This window comes from Sparus aurata, chromosome 8 (genome assembly GCF_900880675.1).
Source record: "Sparus aurata chromosome 8, fSpaAur1.1, whole genome shotgun sequence".
Classification (NCBI taxonomy): domain Eukaryota; kingdom Metazoa; phylum Chordata; class Actinopteri; order Spariformes; family Sparidae; genus Sparus; species Sparus aurata.
This window is the reverse complement of record NC_044194.1, coordinates 3,754,298-3,772,965: the sequence shown is the minus strand read 5'-3', so window position 1 is coordinate 3,772,965 and position 18,668 is coordinate 3,754,298. Positions and strand designations below refer to the sequence as shown.

At 40.7% G+C, this 18,668-nt stretch overlaps 1 protein-coding gene across 1 annotated transcript; it reads left to right on the top strand.

Annotated features, from left to right (window-relative positions):
• The first annotated feature begins 8,039 nt into the window (after positions 1 to 8,039).
• On the top strand, positions 8,040 to 11,091 carry LOC115586839 (zinc finger protein RFP-like). The gene has a single exon (XM_030426239.1). It carries the CDS (start codon positions 8,233 to 8,235, stop codon positions 9,895 to 9,897), a length of 1,665 nt encoding a protein of 554 aa, XP_030282099.1. The 5' UTR covers positions 8,040 to 8,232; the 3' UTR covers positions 9,898 to 11,091.
• Positions 11,092 to 18,668: the final 7,577 nt, after the last annotated feature.

Genomic DNA, 18,668 nt, shown 5'->3' with positions numbered 1-18,668 from the left:
TTTGAAGATAGAACATTGCACGTTTCGGTTGTCCGCTGCATGATGCACGCTTGACGCAGCTCTTCCTCCATGTCTCCTGCTGTACTCTGGGTAAATGTGAACGATGGCACAAATGTAAAGAACCATCGTTTTCAGCTGTCGAGCTGAGGTTCTGCTGCACTGACCGACACACTGACACCACTTCCGATGATCCGTCTGTTAGCCAGGCAGCAGCATGTCTCCTGTGCGTGTGATACGGTGTTTGTGTCTGTAGCTGCACAAACATCGTAGTTACACACATTATTGTAACACACACTGTACATCCACACAACGGCCCACACAGGTGTCTGTTCTGATGGTGTTCGTGGGTTTACAGACAGAGTGGTCCTGATGAACAAGTTTGGTTTCAGAAGATGAATTTAATCTATCCGTGGTCCCAGCCCCCTTCTTTGTCAGCTGCTAATGTGCTGCTGATGCTGCATTCACTTGCTGTCGGAATTATCAGAAATGCCAGTTACAAATGCAAGGACTAGTGCAGTGTGACACCAGAATACATTTAAAACATCCAAATCACCCGTCATGCAGCGTGTGTTGGGGCGATGAGCAAGTATGTTATGTTAAGATGTGATGGGCGTGAAAGCAAGATGAGCTAAAAAGGTAAGAGGTTAGCAGGAAGGTCAAAGGTCAGTGATTGGAGGAGCTGAGCTGGAATCATGTGGAGACATTTTGCACACTTCACTGCAACTTTGAGATAAACAGTCTATCATGGCACAAATTCTGTGAGCAGGAATTTCCTAGATGGACATATGTGAAGATATTATTATTTGACCATGACATTTTTTTCTCACCCCTGGCCCGGATACTCTTCTGTATGCTTCAGTATCAGACTGTAGTTCTTTATTAAGAGCAGGTCCTCATGTGAACACAGGCTGCAGTTTGGTATGAACTCCACTAGAGGGCGTCCTCACATCTCACTTATTCTCTACAAACCAGTCGGACAGGTTTAGTTCACATCAGCTGCTCAAACCTTCAATAACACAACATCATCTTACACTACATCCTCTCTCACATGTGATCTGATCTGAGAACAGCTGATGGTGTTTTCAATAACATGATTTGGTTGTCATTAGAAACATCAGCTGATGAAAACAATGAAAAACAAATTTACTGATTAAGGCAGAAAAAAATCTTTATTTTACTTTTCATCATTTTAAAAACAAAATGAGAGAAAATTTAATTTCATTTGTCTTATCAATAAAATGTTCTCAGCACTTTGTGCCAGTATGCAACACTTCTTATACAATGATCAGAACATTTAAGGAATAGAAAATTCTTGTTATTTTTGAAGATTTTGTTTCTGCTGAGTTAACGGTTATGAGAAAAATAAACAACGTTAAATCATATCAATCAGAGTGATACTATGACAAAACAAAAACATTGACAGAGAAAAGCGCATCATTAGAATCTGAAAAAACAACAATGTACAAACCAAATATAATCAGTAAATATACATTTATTACATTAAATGATGTGAATCTTTCTGTAGAAAATCTAAATTTTTTTCTACTCAGTGTGATTGACAGGAGAGATGATCAGAGGAGCAGAGTTTTTACCACCATGATTAAGATATGGACAGAAGAGTGGGTAGAGTTTCCTAGTGAAGCAGCAGCCAGTAAAGGAGTAGATAAGAGCTGCAGCATCAACATCATAAAAGGAGACCAGACCCTCCTCATAATCCACAAACACCCGACCTTCTCAGGCCGACGCTTCAGAGAGAGACTGACTAGAGGGTCAGCACAAGCTTTGTACTCATTTTTATTCTTCAAACATATCGTCCAGTAACCATTCTGAGGAGACAGTGTGATTGGTCCCTTCCTGTTGATCGACTCTCTGGCCACTCCTAAACTCCACATAGTCTTCCATTTAACTTGAACCTCATAATAAAATCTTCCCGAAGAGAAACTCTGCTTTGCTAAGAGACAGACACAATTATTAAATCTCTCTGGGTTGTCTGGGAGATTCTTCTTTACATCACCATGTTTAACTTGTTTTCTATCACCAGACAGGATGAGTTTGGGATGTGCTGTATCAGGATCGAGTGTCACATCCACTGCATACTGCTGGACCCTCTTCAGCTCGGCCTTCTTCATCTGTTTACTGAGCGTCTCCTCCAGCTGATTCACAGCTCTCACCACAGTCCCCTCATATGAAGGTGGAAGGACGCTGACTCCTGTCCAGTTCTTGGTGGGTGGAGCAGCGTTCAGTGATGGGAAGATTTGGAAGAAGTCAAACAGGTTCTCTTTAGAACTTGAGATCTTCTTCACCTCAGAGCTTCTCTTCTCCAGCTCAGAGATTTCCTGTTCCAGCTCTTTGATGAAGCCTTCAGCCTGTTTCTCTGTCTCTCTCTGCTTCTCTTTGATGGTGTCGATGAGCTCGGCCTGGCTTCTCTCAACAGACTCCTTCAGAGCGCTTCACCTCCTCAATCTTCAGTTGTCTCTTCTGGATCATCTGCTGAATTTCAGCGTCTCTCTTCCCCAGCTCGGCCTTCTTTCCTTCATATTCTTCTTTCAGAGGAACAACATCATGTGTCTTGTGGTCTAAAACAGTGCAGAGTAGGGCTGCACGATTCTGGAAAAAATGTGAATCACGATTTTTTTGCTTAGAATTGAGATCACGATTCTCTGGCACGATTTTTCTCTCAAAATGTTTATTGCACTGATGAACTTCAACAAAACAAAAAAAACATGATAGTGTGGCAGATACTACTATGCCTCTGCCAAAGCAATGTTTTTTTGTTCATTTCAAGTTCTATCATTGGATGAGAAATTATTTTTACACAAATAAAAAAAAAAAAATTAGTCTCCCAAGATGAGAGGGCATCCTTTTATACCTCATGTTTTACAGTGTTTATTGGGGCCGTATTTTAAGCTAGGTGATATGCGATAGCTGCTGTGATCGGCTTTCTAAAATGGAAGCATAATTTTCTTCCTTTTCCAAAAGCCGCCTCAGAGGTAGAGGTAAATATGTGACTTGACGTGAAGCCCGACGTTGGGCTGTGAGCAGTTGACAACGAATTTGTCTTCAAAATAAGAGCTTTACATTACACCCCATTGGAGTTTAGAGCTGGGTTCTTAGCGGGGGGCTTTTAATTTGAAAGTAGCGACCGTTCCTAGATTGTGGCTACAACAACAAGCTAACACAACCATACAGCTTGAGATCCAGGAGACGCTAGCATCTCCTGATCTCAGCGGCTGTCCAGTTGCTCATCTAGCAGGCGAGACGGAAATAAGTGTACCCTCCGAGGCGGGAAATCGGCGGACCAAAACAGACCCCCAATTTGCCGTCCTCTGTCTAAATCCACGGACCTAGCCGCCAAAAGGACGGGCAGATTGGCAGCTTGCTGCCCCGTCTAAAAACGGCTTCTCACTCACTCCTTCCATACACTTAATTGCAGGCGGGCTTCCGCCACTGAATCACGTGTTGTAAAGACGTTTAACACAGGTTGAGGGCGGAGGCAGCGGCAGTGCTGCGTTTGGGGGCGCTTCAAAAAATCCGGGAGGAAATTAGGAGCATTTGTTTGTGATTCAGCTCGAGATATAAAATGCTTCAGAATCGCTGTGTGTAGATATGAGATCACGTGTATGTGTGAATCGAGATCGCGATTTTTTAACGATTTTTTGTGCGGCCCTAGTGCAGAGCATGCAGACACACATCTGGTCGGTCTTACAGAACAGCTCCAGCAGTTTATCGTGCTTCGTACACATCCTGTCTTCCAGGTTCTCCACAGGGTCGATCAGCTGATGTCTTTTCAGGCCTGACATTGTCAGATGAGGCTCCAGGTGAGTCTCACAGTAGGAGGCCAGACACACCAGGCAGGACTTCAGGGCCTTCAGTTTGGTTCCAGTGCAGACGTCACAGGGAACTTCTCCTGGTTTGGAAACTTGATGCTCGGAGCTGCTGCTGCTGGCTTTCTGTTGAGCTGACTGTCTGAACTGAGCAGCCATCTCAGAGATGAACGTGTTGACCTGCAGTTCAGGTCTGGTGTTGAAAGTCGTTTTACAGTAGGTACACTGACACGGGACATTTTTATCCCAGTGTTTAGTGATGCAGGTTTTACAGAAGTTGTGTCCACATGGTGTGCTGACTGGATCAGTGAACACAACCAGACAGATGGAGCACAGAAACTGATCTTCAGTCAGCAGACAGCTGGCAGCAGACATGTTTACAGTCTGAGGATGAAAAGTGAGAAAAAAAAACTGTAATTAGAAATCTCTTGATTAAATGTTCAATAAACTATCACTCCTTTAATTTAAGGAGAGTCATGATGAGTTCTGAGGAGTTTAATGTGTGTCCTGGATACACCTCTGAGTGGAACTTCCTGTCTGAGTACAGTTCAGGTTTTGTGTTACTGGTAATAAACACAGTAAATATTATCAGCTGTACAAAGACATGGAGCAGAAACAGGTAAGTTGAAAGGACAGAGTCATAAGTTCAAAGCGTCCTATTCAGTGTCTAACAGCTAGTTGTAAAACAGACATTTTGTGCCTTTTGGAAGCAATAAAATACACTGTCAGATAAAATGAGACACTGTGCTCTGAGCTCGGCTAGTTAGCCTCTAGCAGACTAGTTCATCTGTGTTTGTCTTTGTTATGGTTGGATTGAGCTGCTGTGCTTTACAGTAAAGGTATGTGGTTTAACAAACTCAATTAATATCAGGTATCAAGCATGATGTTTTAATATCAGGAGACAGATCTGTCAAAGTGGGTAAATTAGCTGAAGCTAAAGCTAGCTGTGACTGTGTCCTATCTAAATTTATCCAGAGTTCAGTCACTGTGGTTTGATTTCAACCTGTTTTGTAGTTCTGACTAAATGTACATGTTGAAATTGGCCGTGTACTCACCAGTGTTTGTCAGAGATTCTGCTGTTGTGTTGAGAAAGTTTTCTTCAGAGAGAAACACAGAGACTCGTCTGGACTGCAGCTCTGCTGTAAATTAACTTTCACTTTCATTTGAGGAAATGTGACTTGTAGTTTTTTCTCTCTCAGCTGCTCCTCCTCTCAGTGCAGCTCTGTGGTTTTATTGTCTCACTGTGAAATAACCTTGACACAGATTTGAAACAGGGGCAGCTGTAGCTCAGTGGGTAGAGCAGATCAGCTAGTGATCGGAAGGTTCAAATCCCGGCTCCAGGGCTAGGCTGAGCAGTGCAAGTGTCCTTGAGCAAGATACCGAGCCCCAAATTGCTCCTGATGTGCAGTTGGCACCTTGCATGGCAGCCACTGCCATCAGTGAGGGTGCTGCGATGAGCTGGCGACTTGTCCAAGGAGTACCCTGCCCTCGCCCGGAGACAGCTGGGACTGGCTCCAGCAACAAAACCCAGCGACCCCATAAAAGGGATAAAGCGGTTACGGACAATGACATATTTGAAACAAGATGAGAATTACATTTCAGTTTATTCTTCTTTTTTCTACAATGGAAATACACAGCAGCCAAAAGAACACATAATTACAAACAGTCAACATAATAAAAGAAGTGAGTGGAAGATATTTAAGAACATACTGACAGATTTCTAACTATCACATTTACAGGAAACAAAAGTGAAGAAATACTGAGATGGAAAAGTTTTGTCACGGGTTTGAAACAAGTCAGTGTAGAAAACAAGACATTTGACTTTTAGTTTATTCCTCTTTTTTTCTACAGTGTAAGTTCACAGCAGCCAACAGAACAATTACAAATAGACAACATAAGAAAGGAACTCTTAAGTGAAAAATGTAATTGTGTAGTTTATATAAAGCTCCTCCATTAGAGAGAACAGTTGGCCTGTACACAACTGGGAAAATCCACAGTGTGTCTAAGAAAACAGGATTTATAATTATCACTTTTACTCCAATAGAGGGCATCCTTACTGTGAAATCTAACTTTACAAGTGCTCTGATGTCAGTGACAAGTTTTTGTGTGTTTTGCATTTTTTAGCTCAATCTAAAGCCAGCAAATTCTACTCAATAACATTTGTATTTAAAAATGATTCACAATTACTTTCTACTTGAACCAGACTATAGTTGTTGTCCTTATCTTGACCCAAGAGATGAACTGACTTCATGAATTAACTTCTGTAAAACCTGCATCACTAAACACTGGGATAAAAATGACAAGTGTCAGTGTCCAAACTGTAAAAAGACTTTCTACACCAGACCTGAACTGCAGGTCAACACGTTCATCTCTGAGATGGCTGCTCAGTTCAGACAGTCAGCTCAACAGAAAGCCAGCAGCAGCAGCTCAGAGCAACAAGTTTCCAAACCAGGAGAAGTTCCCTGTGCAGGGTATATACAGCAATTCTTAAGTTGAATTTAATACCTTTTAATACCTTTTTTAATACCTTCATAATATTTTTTAATACCAACACGACTTCGAGCTGCAACTGTAGTGGCAACCTTTCGAACTTCAGTGTTGGGGGTAACGAATTATAAGGTAACAGATTACTGTCATTTTGTTACTTAACTTTCTGAGTGAATAAGTGTAGTAATGCTTACAATTCAAATCAAATACCTATTATTACTGGATACTTAGTTACTTTTTTGCCTAAATAAAAACACTGACCTATACACAATTATTTGGTATCTAACCCTAACCCACGACAAAAAATTATTACATTGTTATGTGTAGGGAGAGCACACACCACTTCTCCGGGGCCGGTACGGGGAGGTAATTTTGAAAAAAAAAAAACCTTTAAATGGTGACTACTGGTGAGATTTAAAAAAAAAAAAATCATTTTCAGAATTTCAGAATCAGAATCCAAGACATGAGACAAAATAGTGTAGAAGCTGACATTACTGCTTGAAAATATGTTAACCTCTTGAGCATTAGAGAACTTTAACATTATTTTCTTTATTATTAGATATTTTTTATGGAGTCTGTTTCAGAAGTCAGTGGGCCACATGACAAAATAAAATAAAATAACAATAACTGTGTCTCATTCGTCCAGTTTACTAATACAGTTTGCTGCTAGATCGGAGTCACTGGGTCATGACATGGAAAATATCGAAAAAAACTGCAATTATTTTGTATTAATATATTTATGCTTAGTAATTTAATGACGGTCCCTTGCACACTCCCATCCAGGTGATATTCATTGTCTTACTACTGCTTACTACTTTGTCCAACTACTGGCCTAAACCAGCTTTTGAATCTAGAGTCCTCTAATCAGAGGTCAGGAAAATTACATTTCCCCATGACTTCATCAATAGTAGCGAACTTCTGCAAACTTTTGGCAGCAAGCCAGCTGTGTGCTATCCAGTTAGAGCATAGACTAAGGGCGCTATTAGCTTTACCGTGTCGCACACTGTCTGACGTCACATCATCGATACCTCTCTGGTCCTACTCGCACATATAATTTATATATATAGGAGATAGGCCTGCAACTCATAGTCGGATAGTGGTTCGAAAATGTAATACCTCATCAGATGACGTTTATCACTATTTAATATTTTTTAATGACCTTAATTTTTGCTAATTTCATGTACTACCTTTTAATACATTTTACAACCCTGCGGACACCCTGCTGTGTTTTCTTAGACACACTGTGGGTTTTCCCAGATGTAGAAATGAATAAAAGCCGACTTATCTCTAAATGGAGGAGCTTTGTATAATATACGTAATTTAATTTTTCATTTAAGATTCATTTTCTTATGTTGTCTATTTGGAATTCCATTGTAGAAAACAGAGGAATAAACTAAAAGTCAAATGTCAACTTGTTTCAAATCTGTGTCGATACCTGATATTAATTGAGTTTGTTAAACCACATACCTTTACTGTAAAGCACAGCAGCTCAATCCAACCATAACAAAGACAAACACAGATAAACTAGTCTGCTAAAGGCTAACTAGCCTAGCTCAGAGCACAGTGTCTGATCTTAACTGACAGTGTGTTTTATTGCCTCCAAAAGGCACACAATGGCTGCTTTACAACCTATAAAGCTGTTAAACACTACAACAAGTAATCAGCCTCAAACTTATCACCCTGTCCTTTCAACTTTACTGTTTCTGCTCTGTGTCAGAAACCGTTATTATCTGTAACACAAAACCTGAACTGTACTCAGACAGGAAGTTCCACTCAGAGGTGTATCCAGGACACATTTGTACCTGTCAGAGTTCATCATGACTCTCCTTATATTCCACTAGTAATAGTTTATTTAACATTTAATCAAGAGATATCTAATTACAGTTTTCTTTTTCTCACTTTCCATCCTCAGACTGTAAACATGTCTGCTGCCAGCTGTCTGCTGACTGAAGATCAGTTTCTGTGCTCCATCTGTCTGGATGTGTTCACTGATCCAGTCAGCACACCATGTGGACACAACTTCTGTAAAACCTGCATCACTACACACTGGGACAAAAATGTCAAGTGTCAGTGTCCCAACTGTAAAGAGACTTTCAACACCAGACCTGAACTGAAGGTCAACACGTTCATCTCTGAGATGGCTGCTCAGTTCAGACAGTCAGCTCAACAGAAAGCCAGCAGCAGCAGCTCAGAGCAACAAGTTTCCAAACCAGGAGAAGTTCCCTGTGACGTCTGCACTGGAACCAAACTGAAGGCCCTGAAGTCTTGCCTGGTGTGTCTGGTCTCCTACTGTGAGACTCACCTGGAGCCTCATCTGACAAAATCAGGCCTGAAAAGACATCAGCTGATCGACCCTGTGGAGAACCTGGAAGACAGGATGTGTACGAAGCACGATAAACTGCTGGAGCTGTTCTGTAAGACCGACCAGATGTGTGTCTGCATGATCTGCAGTATTTTAGACCACAAGACACATGATGTTGTTCCTCTTAAAAAAGAATATGAAGAAAAGAAGGCCGAGCTGGGGAAGAGAGACGCTGAAATTCAGCAGATGATCCAGAAGGGACAACTGAAGATTGAGGAGATGAAGCGCTCAGTGGAGCTCAGTAAGAAAGATGCAGACAGAGAGATAGCAGCTGGTGTTCAGGTCTTCAGCGCTCTGAAGGAGTCTGTTGAGAGAAGCCAGGCCGAGCTCATCGACACCATCAAAGAGAAGCAGAGAGAGACAGAGAAACAGGCTCAAGGCTTCATCAAAGAGCTGGAACAGGAAATCTCTGAGCTGGAGAAGAGAAGCTCTGAGGTGGAGCAGCTCTCACAGTATGAAGACCACCTCCACCTCCTCCAAAGCTCCCCATCACTGAACGCTGCTCCACCCACCAAGAACTGGACAGGAGTCAGCGTCCGTCCACCTTCATATGAGGGGACTGTGGTGAGAGCTGTGAATCAGCTGGAGGAGACGCTCAGTAAACAGATGAAGAAGCTGCTTGAGGCCGAGCTGAAGAGGGTCCAGCAGTATGCAGTGGATGTGACACTCGATCGTGATACAGCACAACCCTTGCTCATCCTGTCTGATGATGGGAAGAAAGTTAAACATGGTGATGTAAAGAAGACACTCCCAGACAACCCAGAGAGATTTGATTATTGTGTCTGTGTCTTAGCAAAGCAGAGTTTCTCTTCAGGAAGATTTTATTATGAGGTTCAAGTTAAAGAGAAGACTGAGTGGGATTTAGGAGTGGCCAGAGAGTCAATCAACAGGAAGGGAAACATCACAGGGACTCCTGAGGATGGTTACTGGAAGATAGGGTTAAGGAATAAAAATGAGTACTATGCTTGTACTGATCCTCCAGTCCGTCTCTCTCTGAAGTGTCAGCCTGAGAAGGTGGGGGTGTTTGTGGATTATGAGGAGGGTCTGGTCTCCTTTTATGATGTTGATGCTGCAGCTCTTATCTACTCCTTTACTGGCTGCTGCTTCACTAAGAAACTCTACCCATTCTTCTGTCCATGTACTAATTATGACGGTAAAAACTCTGTTCCTCTGATCATCTCTCCTGTCAATCACACTGAACATTTTATGTTCTTAGATATTTAAAAATAGTAATCCATCTCTGTTCCATAAATATTTGGGTGCCAAATTCAAAACTTTTCATGGTCTGATCATTGTATATATAAGAAGTGTTGCATGCTGGCACAAACTGCTGAAGAACATTTTATGGCTAAGACAAATGTCATCTAATTTCCTCTCAATTTTTTTTAAAATGATGAAAAGTAAAAATAATGGGTTTTTTTCTGCCTTAATCAGTTAATCTGTTTTTCATTGTTTTCAGCTGCTGATGTTTCTAATAACGACCAAATCATTTGATTAAAAACACCATCAGCTGTTATGAGATCAGATCACATGTGAGAGAGGTTGTAGTGTGAGATGATGGTGGATCATTGTGGGGTCTATAAAAGGAGTGTTACAGTCTCATGATGTTAGTATGTTTTTGTACATCTACCACTCATCTGTTTTTTTGTCATCTTGTAGTCTTGTTAGACGATTTCTGATGATTTAAATGTGTTATTAATCTTTGCCTCATCTTGTAACTCCATTTTTTCAACGTAACCAGGAATGACATCCTTGATGTGTTTGTTAAACAAAGTCAAAATATCAACATGTTGTTTTGTCCAAAATATGACCAATATCTTTCATTATGTACTGATATCTTGTATCTGATGACATTTTCAGTTTTGAGGTACAAGTGATTTTCAACCAGATCAGCAGACAGAATATTTCTTCACCCAGATGGTTAGAAGAGTCTTTGAGGATTCTGGAAATTCTGATCAGAAGTAAGTGCTGTGAAATGAACTTTTCGGTGTCATGATTCTGTTTGTGTTTTGTGATTTCCTGTTTTATTTTGAAGTTTGTGTGTTTCGTGTGTTGTTCTTCAGTTCCTCCCTCTGTGTGAACTTCCTGCCCTTCTTCTGTGTTCAGCTGTGTCTTGTTTGTCAGTCAGCACTGTGTGTATATAGTCTGTGTGCTCCCTGATGTCTTTGTCAGTTCGTCCTGTGTTTCCTCTGAACCCGTTCCTGTGTCTTCCACTATCTTCTCGTGTCATGTTTCTGTTGTTTTTGTTCCTCTTGTTTTCTCCTGAGTTGTAATTTGCTCCTCTTGGTTGATACTTTGTTTTAGCATTTTATGTTTCTACTTTGTATTTTTGGGATTTATGCCTGTTGGTTGTTTTTGGATTCTTTGTTTTTGGTTTACTCAGCTTTTTGTGCAATAAAGCCTGACTTTTGTTCTTAATCCTGCCTGCCTCCCTGGTGTTTTGTATTTGCGTCCTCACCTTTTTACCACAAATCATAACATTATGATCTTTAAAATTAATTGGAAAATGACAATCTTAGCTCTATCACTTGAATGTTAGGGTGATACATGAGATAATAAACATTCAGTATAATGTTGACTAACGATCACAAAGCTCAGAATGTGAACTTTAAAGCAACACAGGTGCTAAATTATAGCAGAAAAATGTCACTTATGCAGCTGATGATCGACACAAACTGGCTCCAACACGAGGCTCACAAAGTGGGTCTGCTGATCAGCTGCTGCATTGTGATGATCAACCACAAACCATGAACAGTAACATGGTGCAATAAACTGCACCACAAACAGAATATGTTTTCAATGAGGAAAACTTCAGCACAATGTCTTCATGAACACATAACAATTAACAAAAAACTGTCCTTGAACCATCCACTCCTCTTCTGTTGCTGCAGTGACTGAGTGAGAGAACACTGTTTGTGTGCAACTCCTGTTTGGTCCACTAGGTGTCACTGCCAGTCTTTCCAACACATATAGATGATCTATGACTAATATGTAAGCAGCTGCCTCTCTGCCCAGTCTGAGATGTTTTCACCTTTTAACACACACACGTCTTAGTGATGTAAAAACAAGAGGACTCCAGACTGAACTCCACCAAGACTTGACTCAACTTGAGCCTCGAAAAGCGAGTTTCAAGTTTTCACCTGTAAAATCCTCCAACAATGAAAAATGAAGAAGACAGCGACTGGCAGGACTTCATAGTTTACAATGAAAGGACCTGATCTCAGCCACAATATTCACAGTAAAAATAACAAGAATAAACACTGACACAGACACACCATCAACACACACTGCAATAAATCCACAGCAGCTCTCTTCATAAATGACTGTATCACCAGTCTGACACTGAAACTAATGACATGAATGCAGGAGTTGAATAATTAAACTCTTAATCTCTTTAAAACGTTTAGGCTTTAAGATTTTATATTTCATGCATAGAAATAAAAGTGATAATCATAAATCCCCTGTGTTTAATTAGACACACTGTGGATTTTCCCAGTGGTGGAAATTAAATACGGTCGACTTCTCTCTCTAATGGAGGAGCTTTGTACAAAATACACAATTTTATTTTTCACTAAAGTTTTCTTTGAAAGAAGTATTTAGACCTCTATATCACAGAGAAGCCTGCTCGTCGCCCTGTGACAACTTTTCTGTCTCAGTTTTTCTTCACTTTTGTCTCCTGTAAATGTTCTTGAATATCTTCCACTCACCTCTTTGATTATGTTTTCTATTTGTAATTATATGATCTTTTGGCAGCTGTGTACTTCCATCGTAGAAAAAAAGAGGAATAAACTAAAATGTAATTCTCATCTTGTTTCAAGACTGTGTTAAGGTATTTTACAATAAGGCAATAAAACCACAGAGCTGCACTGAGAGGAGGAGCAACTGAGAGATAAAACAAAATAATGATGAAGCATTTCCTCATATTAAAGTAGAGCTGCAGTCGAGACGAGTCTCTGTGTTTCTGTTTGAAGAAAACTACAACTGAATCCATCTGCTTTTCCTCAACAAAACAGTAGAATCTCTGACGAGCACTGGTGAGTACACGGCCACACAAACACAAACTGAAGAAAGATTTGGTTGAATTGAGTTAAAACCAGTATTTGACTTTGTTTCACCTGTATTACCATTTTTTATTGCCATCAAAATGTATCACATTTCAACATGTACATTTTGTGAAAATACAAAACAGGTGAAAACCAAACCACAGTGACTGAACTCTAGTTAAACTTGGATAGAATACAGCAGGGCCCCAGACTAACTTTTCTTACTAGGAGCACAGTGGCCCCTAACTCCTAATTTTAGGAGCACAATCACAAAATGTAGGGGCGCACACTGTAAATCAATTATATTGACTATATAATATATAATAATTAAGAAATTATTATATGTTGAGTTCAGTTTCAAGCCGTTCTTTCTTTGCAGGTCGAGTAGGCCTTTGTATTTTGTAAACTGTAGTTCTTCCTTGGCAATGAAAAAGGCCGTTTTAAACTCAAATATTAATCCGGCCTCCTCAGCGCACTGATTAACAGCCTCTTGCCTTCTAAATGTAACTGACAGTGGAGTTGCATTTTCATTGGAGTGCAGGTCACAGCATATTTTATGCAGCACTGTTTGACTAATGTGTTATGTTTTAACTGTGTAGTGCAGCATTACCTATACATTTCGTGTTCCGCACATGTTGAGGGTATCAACTGCAACATTTGCAGTTCATGGAATTCCTCTTTCTGAGAAATCTTAACCACTCAAATTTGCACAGCCATTCTTCACGAAAACAGTGTTTTCTGCTCTTTTTCGTCACACACATGTCTTCAGACTCAGACTCATCCTCTGCATTAGGATTTGATTCTGGCACACTATTGGGCTTATTGGGGAGAAAATAACCCAGAGATTCCACCAGATACGTGTCACATGCGTTATGGCTTTGATCCAGTTTTGCTCTGCTGTCCGGCAACACCCACCAGTTGTGTTTTGAGTCAGCCACCATGCAGTACTTTTACAACTGGCATCACGAGACCGAGAAGTTCCTGTGATAATCACATAATCTCTCATGACCGCAGTTATAGGTATGTGTTATAGGAACAACAACACAAAGTTTTCCCAACCGAACGATTAGTAGAAGAGCTTGTATTTGTCTCTTTTTGAGATTTGTGTTGAGTGTTTTATTTTGTTTCACTGCGTGACTCCCTGTCTGCTCTGTGCTAAATTCAGCTGAATTGCTGCGATATGCAGGACGAAATAGAGGTCCTGCATATCTGCTCCGGAGCTGGGACGGTGGAAGTTAACACATAGAATAGAGTGAAAGTTTCGCTGGCATAGCGGGCCGTAACGCAGTGGACATTTATCTGGTGGAATCGCAGGGTAGCGTCAAGAGTTCGTTTCGACATTGTTTGCTGAAAGTGTAGCCTTCTCCTTGGGCTCAGAACAACTTTAGGACCCTCCCCCTCCACACAATCACCACTTACAGTGGCATTCCCTGACACTCTCACACACATTGGCCTGCCACCTGTGATTCCAGGTTCTTTGATTCGCCCCTTCCACGTACCAGTGTAAGAAAAAAAAATGGAAAAAACTCAGACAAATGTAACATGTAGCCGCACTGTCACAAATTTTGGTCGCAGTCTGGAGCTCTGTACAGTCACAGCTAGCTTTAGCTTAAGCTGATTTACTTACTTTGACTGGTCTGTCTCTGAAAATTGAAACATCAGTCTTGATACCGCAACATATTAGTTCTTCAGTTTGTTATACCATATACATTTACTGTAAAGGGCCACAGTTAAATCCAACCATAACAACGACAAACACAAGCACAGATAAACAAGTCTGCTAAAGGCTAACAAGCCTAGCTTAGATGACCTTTGGATTATTCAAAAGTGTATTTTATTGCTGATTAAGGAACAAAGTTACTCTTTACAACTTACAGAGCTGTTAAACAGGCAAGTAAGAAGCCTTGAACTTATAACACTGTCCATGCTACTTTATGTGTCTGCAGCTACATGCTGTATGACTTTGTACAGCTGATAATATTCACTGTGTTTCAGAAATCTGAGCTCTACACAGGCAGTAAGTTCCCCTCAGGGCTCAAATATAACTATAAATAATTAAAAAAGAATTATAGGAAACACAAATTGAGTAATTAAACTGTTATGAAATAAACAATATATGATCACTGTAATGTAAACAAAATAGCGAATGAGGAGATTTGGTTTGTCATTGACAATGACAGCACTTACTTAAGTTTCACCAACTTCTGAGAAACTTTGTACCTCGATTTGTTAGGGTACAACAACAGAACTTAACAATACTCAATTTATAGGACAGGAGAAAGTTTATGAAACACTTAAACAAGAGATATTCAATTACTAGGGATGTAACAATACATGTATTTGTATTGAACCGTTTCGGTACAGGATGTTCCGTTCGGTACAGGGCTGTGCACAGGTGAGTTCCTGGAACGCAAATTACGTGTGTTTATTTTCCGCCGGCAGCTACACGTGCAGCCCATTTACGTCATGGCTAACGCCCCGTTAAATATTGCAGCAGAGAAAGACATGTTTCCGGTGTGACAGTTGAACTTTGGTGCTCATTTTAACTGGCAAGGGTCAGTGCTGGAGGTGTGGTTTGAGAATCCCGTCTCGAGAGGGGTCCTCGAACATGTCCGCTAACCAGGAAAAACATTCGGATCACCCTGCTCATCGATCCAAGTCATGTATATGTATATTCATTTTGACGTAGCTTGAACACCACTATTCCACCTGTGATGCTGGACCACTGCAAACCATTTTTTGACAAGCGCTACAGAGCACACAGTGACAGTGTAGGTGACTGTGTCGATGCCTGTCCAAAACAACACGACTGTCAATAAATCATCCAAAAGTGCATATTTTCGTCCTTATATCTTCGCAATGAAAGCCTGTACTCACAAATGTGGAGTCAATGTGGACAAGTTAATCTTTCTGGCAAAAAATATGAAGGTTAAGCAGTGTTGTGCCTGAACGCGTTCAATGAACGATCGTTCATGAACTCGTTCATATTTTGGGCGAACGTGAACTGAACGTACTGTATTTCTGCCTGATGAACGTTATTGTGAACGCATTCATACTGGCGTTTGTAAACAACGCGTTCTCACAGTTTAACTGCGTTCAAGACAGTGCCAGATTTCCATCGAGCCTTCCAGGCGAAAACCGGCTAAAACACACCGTGAACAGGCTTAATATGTAGCGGAAAAACACCCAATCTGGCTGTTGTGTATAAAAAGGACGCTGGATGAGAGGTTTCTACACGCAGCTCGCTTTACTTTCGATCAAAACGAAACTTAACTATTTCAGACAGAAACAGCTGCATACCAAACATGCAGTGAGGCATTACCAAACGAACACAGACGAATTCGTCCTGAACGGACCGAAGACTGGCAACACCAGCCACCACAGAGTCGCACCGCGCATGCGTCATCAATGTGCTAAGCATGGAGGCAAAAAGTAACTCTGTCCATTCTCTTACCCTTAAACATGTTATTTGCTGTTAACCCAGAAGTTAATGCTCTTGAACACATGATAAACTTTGTTATCATATGCAAAATGTTTTATTCACAAACAAAAATTTCCAAAATCACTACCTAAATCTGCTCCTTTTCTCCTGGAACTGAGCTCTTTGCTTAAATCTCTGATTTTGTTAAATAACAAAAAAAGTAATACCTTACTGAGTCATTATGAAACGTTTTTCCCTGAAGCCACTGTCTGAACTATCTATTTATTTATTGTTTTATTTTTCCCTTCCTTCTTCTTCTTTTTTTTAGATTATTTATTCGTTTACTTATTTATGTATTTTATTTTTTATTTGAACTCTATCCTGTACCGTAAACCTGAAATGGCACATTGAACTAAAGCACCCGGCGAGCCTTTCAAGGTATGTGCAAATGAATAAAAAATCAAAAGACACGGCAATGGCGAGCCAAAACAGATCCTCTATCACCCAAATTGCATTAACGGCGTACAGTAGCGACTCTGTTGTCTTCATCTCCCAGCCGCAGCTGGACAACCTGGTTTTGCAGAATATTGTCGAAGAGCTGCAGTTTCAGTGTTAAAACTGAAAACTGAAAAATAATAGCTTGCATCAACATCTTGAAAAAAAAACGAACTATGAACTAGTTCAAAATGTTGAATTATGAACTATGAACTGAACTAGTTCAATTTAAAATTTGTGAACTGAACTTTGAACTAGTTCGTGTAGAAAGTGAACTTTCCCAACACTGAGGTTAAGTAAAACTGAACATGGCTATATGCTGGAACTGTTGCACTTGTGGAAAAGTTTTGATAACAGACTTTAACAAGCTGTGAGGAAATCATTTTCATATTGTTTCATATAGTTTTTGTTTGAGAATATTTTACTCATTAGAAAGCTTATATTATAATTATATTTTGTTTATTTGAGAATAATTTATTTAACTTATTACCAGGCAGCACTTTACAACAGTATTATATTTCTTTTTTCGTATTTTGTATGTCACAATAAATTGTTGGTTTACAAAAGTTCTGAATACACAACTAGCAAATTTACTTTTTGCATTTTGTTCCCATACTGTACCGAAAATGAACCAAACCATGACCTCAAACCGAGGTACTTATCAAACCATGATTTTTGTTTATCGTTACACCCCTACTATTACAGTTCTTTTTTCTTACTTTTCATCCTCAGACTGTAAACATGTCTGCTGCCAGCAGTCTGCTGACTGACGATCAGTTTCTGTGCTCCATCTGTCGGGATGTGTTCACTGATCCAGTCACCATACCATGTGGACACAACTTCTGTAAAACCTGCATCACTCAACACTGGGATAAAAATGAGTGTCAGTGTCCCAACTGTAAAAAGACTTTCAACACCAGACCTGAACTGCAGGTCAACACGTTCATCTCTGAGATGGCTGCTCAGTTCAGACAGTCAGCTCAACAGAAAGCCAGCAGCAGCAGCTCAGAGTTTCAAGTTTCCAAACCAAGAGAAGTTCCCTGTGATGTCTGTACTGGAACCAAACTGCAGGCCCTGAAGTCCTGCCTGGTGTGTCGGGCCTCCTACTGTGAGACTCACCTGGAGCCTCATCTGACAGCTAAAAAGCTGAAAAGACATCAGCTGATCGACCCTGTGGAGAACCTGGAAGGCAGGATGTGTACAAAGCACGATAAACTGCTGAAGCTGTTCTGTAAGACCGACCAGATGTGTGTCTGCAAAGTCTGCAGTGTTTCAGACCACAAGAGACATGATGTTGTTCCTCTGAAAAAAGAATATAAAGTAAAGAAGGCCGAGCTGGGAAAGAGAGATGCTGAAATTCAGCAGATGATCCAGAAGAGACGACTGAAGCTTCAGGAATTTAATCATTCAGTGGAGCTGTATAAGAAAGATGCAGACAGAGAGATAGCAGCTGGTGTTCAGGTCTTCACTGCTATGAAGGAGTCTGTTGAGAGAAGCCAGGCCAAACTCATCGACACCATCAAAGAGAAGCAGAGAGAGACAGAGAAACAGGCTGAAGGCCTCATCAAAGAGCTGGAACAGGAAATCGCTGAGCTGGAGGAGAGAAGCTCTGAGGTGAAGAAGATCTCAAGTTCTAAAGAGGACATATATGTCGTCTTCCAAAGCCTCCCATCACTGAACGCTGCTCCACCCACCAAGGACTGGACAGGAGTCAGCGTCCGTCCACCTTCATATGAGGGGACTGTGGTGAGAGCTGTGAATCAGCTGGAGGAGACACTCAGTGAACAGATGAAGAAGGCCGAGCTGAAGAGGGTCCAGCAGTATGCAGTGGATGTGACACTCGATCCTGATACAGCAAATCCCAACCTCATCCTGTCTGATGATGGAAAACAAGTTGAACATGGTGATGTAAAGAAGATTCTTCAAGACAACCCAGAGAGATTTGATTATTGTGCTAATGTCTTAGCAAAGCAGAGTTTCTCTTCAGGAAGATTTTATTATGAGGTTCAAGTTAAAGGGAAGACTCGGTGGGATTT